The following is an 11513-nucleotide window of genomic DNA, read 5'->3' on the forward strand; positions in this document are numbered from 1 at the left end:
AAAAAAAAATTATTTTGACTCAATTCTGGTACCAACTCTCACAACACTTATACAGATTAAGAATGTTCAGGTTTTTTTTTCAGATACAACGTCCGCAACACTGGTCGCCAATCAGAGGCGCACCATTTGTGCCCGAGTGTACAAAACCACATGTTAAATTTTTTTTTAACAAAATTTATACATGTTTTTAAAGCATTACAATAAATACTTTGTGTAAAAAATTGCAGAAAAAAAACTCGAACAGTTTTAAATTTATTCTATTCTAAAAGTCACCTTCAACAACAGAATTCTAAACAAAAATACCCGCTTAAAGAAATTAACCTTTTCGGTACGGAGAGTGACTATAGTCACTGTCCATTATACTGCTCGCTGCGGCCGAGCAACTTAAAATGTTATCTTCAAATGCTTCTGTTAATATAAATTTTTTAAATTGTTTTTGTTATTGAGCTTTATTAAATATAATAATTGAAAACGTGGAATGTCGAGTGCCTAGCTTTCTCGACCGAATCTCGTATATCGGCGGATCGACGCTTCGGCCACTGGAGGGCCATTCGCGTCCCGGTCGCTCCATACCGAAAGGGTTAAAATATAAAATTGTATTTATTGCGTTTGTTATAAAATTAATTTAACTACTTAGAAAGATCTTTGAATAACCTCACAGTTATTTTACTTTCTTTGATTATTAATTGCATTATCAGAGTGTAAATCATTACGCAATGTATTAAAATTAAAATATAACAAATTTACTTGAAGAACAGTCTTCAAGGTACATGTAGCATTATCTGCGTATGATTCAGCAGTTTTTGGCATCATATAATCCTCTGCATCAGTGTCACCAGAATCTCGCTCAATGCCTTCATCATCAGTTTCTTGTAAACGTTCTTCTGCATCACCTTCACAGACTAATAATATAATTAAATAGCATTTTAATTTTACATAAAACAAAAACTAATTTTAATCATTTTATTAACTTAAATTTTCATTTAAATACGCGATTAAACATTATTAAAAGGTAAGAAAATGAAAAAAGTGTGCAAATTAGAAACTTGCACATTGCTTCCTCACCATTTTTTTCACTTATACAGCTTCCTCTGTGAGAAATTAGTAAAATTATTAGCACATAATAGATTGGCTTCCTCATAGAGGAAGTTTTATAAGCGAAAGAAAATGGTAAGGAAGCAATATGCAAGTTTATAATTTGCACACTTTTTTATTTTTATATAAACTTCACAAAAAATAGACAATAAATAAAAAAACTTAATTTGAATAAAAATTTGACATTTTCTCAATATATAATTGTTTAATATATCGAGATCAATATATTAGTTGGAAAACTCCACTTGGGATATTATAAATATTTATAAAAAAATTCGAAAATTTACATTTAAAAAAATGTTTTTAATGTAAAAAATAAAAAAATTAAACCTTTCACCAATTCTCATCAAAATCAAAACCAACCATTCTTCAATAATACTCTATTCATTTTTAAAAATTTAACCCAATATCTCAAAAGTTGCGGAAGTTAGAACTTCTACAGATATTTTTTGAAAAATTAAAACTGCCTTAAGTTAGAAGTTCGACTAATAAGTCGAAAGTCAATTTAGAGTCTTAATTTTTTTATATAATTTACATAAATACTTTACACAAATAATCCCAAAATTTCAGCAGATTATATTGGCCGTATAGTTCCTTTGTAATATTATTCAGAAGTTGACCACTTTGAACCTATCGCCTCATGAGAAACGGTCGCTCTGGGGTAAATGATCACTGGTTTAGTTTGTACATACAAACGCCGTTGTACATACTTAGCGACTTTGAAAAACTAACATTTGACAGATGAAACATCAACGATCGTGTAAAAACTTTAAAAATCGGATTTTACCATGTGGATTTAAAACTTTATTGTCATAATGTTTACCTTTACCTCGCGGATCGAATTAGCAGTGACAGACTTGACAACGCCGGCGCCGCAGCGCAAGAGCTGATGCAACCCAACCTCACAAACAGTGTTTAACCACTAATCATGAATCCACGACACACAATTTTTAATGTATTAATTATTTTAAGTCTCTAGTATTCTCTGACAATTGTTCACAATAGGTTTTTATAAGTTATTTGTGATTTTCCTTTTACTTTATAATGTTGGATAATATAAGTACCTGACAACGATTCGTGAGTCGACGTTCTCATACTTTGGAATATATTTGTTAATATTCTATACACTAATAATTTACGAAGAATTAAAGTAGGTACATAAGTAACATCCACAATTTATTATACTAATATTGCATATAATTCGAGTTTGCTGTAATAATATTATTATTCAATCGCATGTTTTATTCCAGAATAGTAGGTGAACCTCCTTAAAATCTAAAATATTGTAATTTTTTATAAAAATGACAGTAAATAAAAGTAACTACTTTACTTCTATGCCAAAATACAGCGCTGTAGCTCAAGCAGTTCTTGAGTTATAGCCGGTTGAAATTTTGGAGAATCCTTAGGGGAGATTGCGGCTGGATGTTACAGGGGTAAAATGTTACAACTATAAAAAGTAGGTTCATGAAACCGTCTAAGAAACGCTAACGATTGTGAAATGTATGATTATTTAGCTTCAAAATGTGTTTATCGCTATCTAGCGTTTCTCAGTTTTATGAACTTACTTTTTATAGTTATAACATTTTACCCCTGTAACATCCAGCCCCAGTCCCCTACATACATACACACACATACACACATGTAATTTAAAAAAAAAGTTATTTTTCGACATTTTAAAACATTGGCGTAGAAAACTAAAAAAAAGAAATTTATTACAAAAACAAAACTCTCTATGAGGAAGCAAAAATTATTTACCCCGATTACAGTTTGTCATCAATGTAATGAGAGCTTCTAGGTCTGGTAATAAAGCTATCTCCTCTCCCGCGTTAGAACCAAAATCCAAGGCTTTAAAAACTGCCATGCCTAACGAGAATACCGCCTGTACGAAAAAAAAATTTATATTGAAATAATTTATACGTAATATATAGGTAAGATTTATTGTAAAATAAAAATATTTTATTATAAGTTATATATTTACCTTCTCTTCCGAAACAAGAGATTGCTTAGAGCCTGTAATGTAAGTTATCCTGTCAATTATCTCTAATATTATAGTAATAATTCATAAATCATTTGTAAATTCTTGAACAAAACAATCACCTGCCAAGTTTTCAAGCCAGATGTCTCCATCTTTGTGAAGTATAATTTGCGAGAGTTCCGATATCTCATAAAACTTATTTTCCGTTGAGCATGATAAACTTTTAGCTATCTGATAGCACAATGCCCAGGCTCGTTCCTGACTTACAGGACTATCAAACATCAGCAGAATATCCTGAAGATTTAAACAACCGTGCGAGTCTAACTTACACTTAGACCGCGCCGACGCATCTTCTTTTTTGTTAACTGCTTGTGACTCTTTAAGAATTGCAGCTTTTTTCTGATTACAATCCGGTCCCGGACTTTTCTTAGAATTCGACATTGTGCGAATACTTTCTATTTATGGATACTCGCTATGTGAATTTTGTATCTCCCCATTAAAAATATACTATTTTACATATAGCCTTTGATATAGAATATACTGATACATCATAAACTTCTATGAGATTGTTTATGTTAAATAGTATATATCATATCATATTCGTAATATAATATCATATCAAGTATTTATAGTTTGCACTAGAAGAATCACATCTTTCCATTCATAAAGAATGTTGCTTTTTACTTTGCTTGCACAGTATATTAAAATTGTTATTCTAAATTAACAAGAAACAGTAGGAATTGTATACTATAAGTTGTAATTGCCAAAATTACCTGAAATATAACAATAGTACATGTAAAAATTTTATATAGGTACCTATATAATTTCTTTATAGAATGTGTTAATGAAAGATCATATATAATCAAATTACAAGCAATATAATTTAAAACGAAATAATAATGTGCTTAATTATTTCTCAAGATTAGTGAAAGAAAATGTACATTTTGTACATATACAGTAGCGATTAAAACAGTTTCAAGCCAGGCAGATTTTTTGGGTTTAGAAAAAATGAACAAAAAAAATTAACTCTAAAAAAAAATAACATATTTTACTATGAATAAACGTCCGTCTTTCGGAAGAGACGTTAAACCTTTGATCCAAAAAGGATTGAAGTATGGAGATAAAGATAGTGGTGAATGAAAATTGTAACCCCAAGAGGATCAATTAAAAACTTCTATCTGCTATGAATAAACGTTGTTAACAATAAAAAATAACATAATTATTTCTTTATTTAACAAAAAACGTATGATCATAAATATCGGGGCAGGAACTTCAAGTTACCTTAAATCACAAAAATTAACTGAATCACTAGAAAATACTAAAAAAACAATAGTAATATTTAGTATTTGGTAGCCACGGCCCTTAAAAATAATGACTGCGGCGTAACAATGTGGCATTGACTTAAGAAGGTGATTGTGTCTGTTCCTATTTAAGACTTAACGCTCGGAACGCTCTTAGAATCATTTCATCATTGTTGTTTATCAAATATTAAACAAGGACGAATGATGCTCACTAGCGTTGTGAGTGTTAAGTGGAACCCACTCCTTGTTTATTCGAAAGTTTGTTGTTGGTTGCTCTACGATTAATTGTAAGTTTATCTCAAAAATGTTCAATAGAATTTAAGTCTTGAGACTGAAGCTGCGTTTCGATATTCACTGCCAGTAACTATAGGCCAGTCATATTAGACATCGAACCTTCCAATTAATCTTCCCAGGTTGCAACCACCATAAATCGCTTTGATTTGAGGTGCTGTAAGTAGGATGTATTTTGCTTCGCAAAATTAATGCGCATTAAAAAGTTATTAACAATATTATCAACAAAAAAACTCAATTTTTTTATTTTTCCTCAAATATCTCGAAAACTAAGCAAGATAGGGTAACTAACTATACGTACTTTTTTTGTAGAGCGTAAAATTATCTACAATAATGATCTGAACAACATTTATCGTCAAGTCAGTCGTTTAGCTTGCACGCGCCGTCAAAGTCCGAGACTCGAATCCCGAAAACCCTCGATTTCATCGTTTTTTTTTTATGTTGCGCCGGTGATTTTTTTCCGTTATTTAAAATGTAACTAAAAATCCCCCAAAAATCACACATCATATGAGAACTACAAAGAATACTTTTCATAACCGATTTTTTAGACCCCTTTTCTTTAGTTTGTAGCTATGTAAGCAAAAAATTATGATTTTTTGGAATAGTCTTAATTTTTCGCTGTTTTCAGGCCTTAGAATTTTTTTTAGACGAATTTTACCGTATGCATCTTGTTGTGGACGAAATTTGTAACAAAAAAAGACCCTTGTATTTTTTTCGTACGACAAACGCTGATTTTTTTATGAATAATGATTTATTGTAGATAATTTTACGCTCTACAAAAAAGGTACGTATAGTTAGTTACCCTATCTTGTTTAGTTTTCGAGATATTTGAGAAAAAATAAAAAAATCGGGTTTTTTTGTTGATAATATTATTAATAACTTTTTAATGCGCATTAATTTTGCAAAGCAAAATAAATCCCACTTACAGCACCTCAAATCAAAGCGATTCATGGTGGTTGCTACCTGGGAAGATTAATTGGAAGGTTAATCCCTTAAATTAGTCTAATATGACTGGACTACTACTAAAAATCTACAGTTTACGTACACTATAGATTTTCAGTACTGGCAGTGAATATCGGAACGCAGCTTGAACCATTCAAAAACTCGCACTTTTTTGGCAGACAAATACTGTGATATAATCTTTGAAGTGTGTTTGGATCTCTATCATGTTCAAAGATCCATCCATAACTTCACCCGTATTTCACTTAGATATTTTGTACTTGGAATCGTATCTGCCACCAACAAGACATCGAATATACTGTTATTTTGTTTAAAGTTAATCTTTTTTTTGTTCATTTTTCCTAAACCCAAAATATGGAAAAAATCTGCCTGGCCCGAAACTTTTGTTCGCTACTGTATATTGTAAATATGTTAAATATTTTACGTTATTAGAAATTTTTTTTCAAATAAGATGTATGTAATAGGAATTAAATATAATGGACTAAAAAGATAGCATACTTTGTAGAAAACGCATACACATATACATACACATATATCTTGTAAAATAAAAAGATGCGATTTCCAAATAAAAAGATATTTGCATAAAATAACACTTCAGCACATTTAAAAAATTCTGACAAAGCTGCTAATTACGAATATCGCAGTTAAAGTGCAATTTTCTCATTATTTTAGCTGTAATACGAATTTTACGATTCGTAGTTCACGGCTCTCACCGTGTCTCCTGTCGACCCTTAATCAAATATGTTTATGCAAATTCATTTTTCTTTAAAAGTTTTTTTTTTTTTTATGGCACAACTGTTTATTCTCAGGTAAAACAGCAAGTCACAATAAAGTAAAAATGATGTCAAAATGATGATTGTTGGTTATTTTACCATCACTTTACCAATCATTTTGACTTTATTGTAACTTTCTGTTCTACCTAGGTTTCATCTAAATATTAGCCCAATATTAGGCCAATGTAGACTTAATAAAACTAGAAAACAATTTAAAATAAGTAAAAAAATTAAAATCTAAGCTCTTGAAACATAAGGTAAATAAAAAAGATTTTAAAATTATAAAAATCTCCTCTATAAAATATTTGTTAAAACTTTTTTTTTTTTTTTTCCAAGAGATCAAACAAATATTAATATCATAATTCTTTTTGTTTCACCAATCAAGTGTAATTTCTACAAAGCATGCTGTTTTTTTGTCCTATTAAACTTATTTACTTTCTAATCATGTATTGTTTTATGACGTCTTAAAAACATATTTAGTAAAAATAATACTTGGTGCATTTACTCTGAACAGACTGTACAACATATACAATGCACAAAATGTATACCTTCTTCTATTGATCTTTAAAATTGAAAGTAGGCTGTGATTTTGTTATGCAGTAATAATATTAGTTACAAGCAATATTACTTACGTGTTTACATTACATGATAACCAAGACTTATTTGCACTTTACATCAGTAGATGATTATAGAAAATAGTCGTTGTTTTGTGCCGCTTATCCTGAAATTGATATTATTTTATCTTTACTTGCATTAACCATTTGCAGATGATACAGCTGAACAGATTATGACGATAAATAATATTACGCGCATTCAAATTTGACAAGTTTCAAAATTGACATTACGAAATTTCGCTCTATATAAAATTGTCATCTTACATTTATAAATCTTAAATAGTTTTCTCATATTTACTTCTTACGCGGCAAAGAAACATCCATGTCAATCCCTACCAAGCTGCGAGAACCCACAGTCGGCGACTGCACACCGCACACGCACACAGTGCAATTCGCCGTCTTCGCCAAGCTCTTAACGACCAATGTTGCCAACTTGCACATAATAACATACATATATATTAAGGTAGGTTTTCATGGGAATCATGGGCAGTGAAACCTCATAATAAAGGGTCTGTTCGCGTTGCTTGCACTTTTTGCACTTAGCACCTTCGCTTTCTCTCTTTCCAACGGCCGAATATATATTTATCTCATTTCAAGTGCAAAAATGTTTGGGGATTTCAAGCAACGCGAACAAACCTAAAGGTGGAAGCATTCGTATGTATTTGACCGGAAATGAATGTCCGGGAAAGAATCTACCATATGAAATCGTTTGTATTTCGTATGAAGACTTTTGAAGTGCAATTGAAAAGGTTTGTGAGTCATTCGTTTAATTGTAATTAATTAATTATTTTTACACCATGCATTTAGCCGAAATAGATAAATTAATAAAAGTTTTTATACGGAATCGTTTGTATTTTGTATGAAGAGTTACGAAGTGTGATTAAAAAGGTTTGTGAGTCACCCAGATAATTTTAATTAAATATTTATAAACTCGGTAATTAGCCGAAATACAGATTTTTAGTTATTCATGTTAAAAGAAGAAGGCGCTAGAGTTCCCGAAGGTCCGTCTGCAATCAGAATTAATATGAACGTTTTAAAAATTATTTTATACTGAAATAAATAAATATACAGGCTAATAAGCCTGTAGCTATAAGCGATAGTTGCTAATTAAGTTTGTAAAGATTGTACCAGCTGTGCAGGGTGAAGAGCAGGTTATCTCAAACGCCCTGCCACAACCCAATTAAAAGAGACTCAAATGTCATTACCGCTGAGAAGTACTTTTTGCCATTTAAGTTAGCATGTCAGAGCAACCGGATTGTCCATTGCGTTCCACCTTGAATTTTTTTTACAGTCGTTTATTAGGATTGCCCTACTTTTAAATTGAGCGCTTTTAAATGTATTATTATTAAACTACCGATATCGATATATTATTAGTAATTTAATATTAAAACTTGACAGAGTGACGTAAACTAATTCGCTCATAGTATTATAACAAAGTATTATGCATTCAAATTCTCGAAAGCTAATAGCTTCTTTACTATGCTCTCTCTTTATGTTGATCGATTCAGATAAAAATCTCCGAAGTCTTTCTTTCTCTCGCGATATTCCTAGAGTAAAACTGTACAAAAGCTCTACGAAATTGGCGATATTTTTCACGGATCTGGTTCGAGTCTCGGCTCTTGAGGAAGGTGCGCATGTAGAAAGAGTACGCCAACACAGTTTATCCTGCTAAATGGTTATCAATTCTCTATAAGTTCTGTATTGTACATAAATTATAGAATATCTAAACGTTTCTTTTTTTTTCGATGTCCTGTGACATATTGTACAATAGAGTTACAAATAAAGATAAAGCCACACTTTACGTATAATCTAATTCAGTCTTTGCTAATGTTACATAATAACGTGCGAAAGAACTAACAGTTAGACTATTTAAGAGGCTATTTAAGAATTTTAATTGATACTGGAAGCATAAAACTGTTCAGCTAGCTTTACACAAGATATTGGTCTTCTTCTTTATGAAATCGTCAAATTATGATTATGATACATTTCTACATTATCACCAGCATCGAATCTAATCTTATTTATCGTGATACTCTTGAGAAACTGTTAATCCATTGTCTTAACTCGATCGCGGCGCAGAACGGCGTCCACCAATATTGTTCTTCTCCCTCCAATCGATTCCCGTAAAAGCTGTCTACATATTGAACAGTCGATACAACGACGGCAGATTAGTCTGAAATTAAGCACACGTTAACAATCACTTTTCTTGCTAAAATCACAATTCTCTTTTCAATCGCATACCTTGATTATGACATACCTGTAGACACGGGAGTCAGATCGTCGGCAGCAGGTATGCCTCTTTCCGACGCCATGGAAAAGAGATTCATGATGGTAGTCGCGCAACAAAATACACACTGCAACTTATCCCTAGGAGTCTTATACACCGATATCACAGCCAATTCAGCCTGCGCCCATGACTAGGGGCATTCGTAATGACCTAGTTTACACCGATCTCTTGATACGCGTATCAAATAGTATATTTGAACTGATCAGCCAATAATCAGACTTATTTACTAGTTATTTACTATTTAATACGCGTATCAAGTGATCGATGTAAACTAGGTCAATGATAAACTTTTGAAATGCGTAGGTCCCTGTGATTTGAAGTTACGACCTTTGCCAACTTATTGATATGACCGTGAAAAAGCTGGTCCCTATATACATCTCCATCTTCATTTAGATAGAGCGTATTGTGGTATACCCGTGCCATGACGGTTCTTTCCACTACGACTCTCGCCAAATCTAACTGGTTGGCGCTTGCCGCTGAAAGTAAGAAGTAAGTTCAGACGTCTCTGAGCACACCGCTAAGATCAATTGCGAGATAAATAATTATATTCATGTACATTGCCAAATCGGATCGTTGTCCATTTCTACGTGGACCTTCTCTATAAAATTATCCACGAGAACCTGTTTCTCGTCAGCTAGCGTAAGCTTTTTAAACTCTTCGCAGGAGGAAAGCTTTCTTTTTTTTCCAAAAATACCCTCACACAAACGGATACAAGATGATTATTGATAGCATCCCGATCGCACTTAACTCGCACGCATAATCTGAAAAATATTATTATTAAACGGTTAACATCTTACATTTAAACATCTTACATTTACTTATACATTACATACAAAAATGATATTTATATATAAACAGTACCTATCTAAGTGAGCTAATGTCAACAGCAATCCCTGACGACATCTGATTAAATATGCGATATATGGAGATCGCTTTTGATAATCCTCTCGAAGTGATTTGAAGAGCTTTCTACATCCATCGTCATTAAATAGACGCACGCAACGTAAAGTTTCATGAAGATGAGCTAGTTAGACTTAGCTAACTAAGAGCCTCCGCACAAGACTCTCGTATGATAGCGTAGCGTAACTTAACGTGGATCAACGCACAAGAAACGTATCGGTTAGAGCCTCCGCACAAAACTTTCGTATAGTAACGTAACGTAGATCAATGCACAAGAAACGTATTGACGTATAACGCCGTAACCGATACGTTTCTTGTGCGTTGACCCACGTTTCGTTACACTACTTTACCATACGAAAGTCTTATGCGGAGGCTCTAACACCAGTATTCATAGTCGGTTCTTATTTCAAGACCGTCTCAAGTAATGTCTTAAGATGCTAATACGGCTCTGTGATTGGTTCATAATATCTTAAGATTGTACTTAAGACGGTCTTAAATATAAGAACCGACTATGAATACCGGCCAATTTCACCATTCGTATGTACTTGGCCGGAAATGAACGTTTTTTTTTTTTAATCTCTATATGAAATCGTTTGTATTTTGTATAAAGACTTTTGAAGTGCAATTGAAAAGGTGTGTGAGTCATTCGGTTAAGGGGATCCTGCAGTGACTGGCGAACTTCCTCGATGTCGATAATGTCAACCTTTCTAATTTTGTTTTCCCTATATCTGTCTTTGTCTAACGAAATGACATCTGTCCTTTTTTCGATTGCTCGCCATCTCTCGCAAGATCCGGCAACTACTGTTGCTGCTCTTCTTGTCATTTGCATCTGTATTTGCATTACTAAAATAATTTTTCGATGGATCTTTTTTTGTACGCATTGAATCTTACTTCTACTTGCACGATATTATTCCTACATGTTTTCCCAAGGGCAGATGATAAAAATTATGTATGTATAAACTGCAGAATTTTTGTTTTAAGCAAATATTGTCGTCAGGTGACAGCTGCGTATGTGCCCAAATAAGTAACATTTTTAATTTTTTGGCGTTTTTGATATAAAATCGCGTTTTCTGCCCTAGATTTTTGTGCGTACTTTAATTCTAGACCAAAAACTTGCAATTCTGTAAAGCCAATTAAAAGATCCATCGAAAAACGATAATGTCGGTAAATCATACGGCTGCAGGATCCCCTTAATTGTAATTAAGGAGGTTCTACAGGTACTCTCTAGTCAGTTGAGAGATGAAGAGAAAATTTTCAAATTCATCGATTTTAAGTATTCATAAAATATTTTCGTGAATTTTGATGACGTTAGAGCTT

At 32.4% G+C, this 11513-nt stretch overlaps 1 protein-coding gene and 2 long non-coding RNA genes across 3 annotated transcripts; all 3 read right to left on the reverse strand.

Moving 5' to 3' along the window:
- Positions 1 to 747: 747 nt before the first annotated feature.
- On the reverse strand, positions 748 to 7432 carry LOC112453433 (protein spire homolog 2-like; the record flags this gene model as incomplete). The annotated part of the gene is made up of 6 exons (XM_025014224.1): positions 7308 to 7432; positions 7028 to 7116; positions 3193 to 3843; positions 3074 to 3105; positions 2851 to 2974; positions 748 to 902 (listed from the first exon to the last, which is right to left on the reverse strand). Coding segments are annotated over exons 3-6 (630 nt in total), but the record flags the coding sequence as incomplete, so codon positions are not given.
- A 569-nt stretch (positions 7433 to 8001) lies between these two features.
- Positions 8002 to 9440, reverse strand: LOC112453435. The gene is made up of 3 exons (XR_003040615.1): positions 9267 to 9440; positions 8138 to 9182; positions 8002 to 8016 (listed from the first exon to the last, which is right to left on the reverse strand). It is a non-coding gene; the product is annotated as an uncharacterized LOC112453435 (long non-coding RNA).
- A 139-nt stretch (positions 9441 to 9579) lies between these two features.
- Positions 9580 to 10545, reverse strand: LOC112453434. The gene is made up of 3 exons (XR_003040614.1): positions 10158 to 10545; positions 9853 to 10057; positions 9580 to 9772 (listed from the first exon to the last, which is right to left on the reverse strand). It is a non-coding gene; the product is annotated as an uncharacterized LOC112453434 (long non-coding RNA).
- Positions 10546 to 11513: the final 968 nt, after the last annotated feature.

Source organism: Temnothorax curvispinosus, unplaced genomic scaffold (assembly GCF_003070985.1).
Source record: "Temnothorax curvispinosus isolate PA1 unplaced genomic scaffold, ASM307098v1 QBEX01004334.1, whole genome shotgun sequence".
In the NCBI taxonomy this organism is placed as follows: domain Eukaryota; kingdom Metazoa; phylum Arthropoda; class Insecta; order Hymenoptera; family Formicidae; genus Temnothorax; species Temnothorax curvispinosus.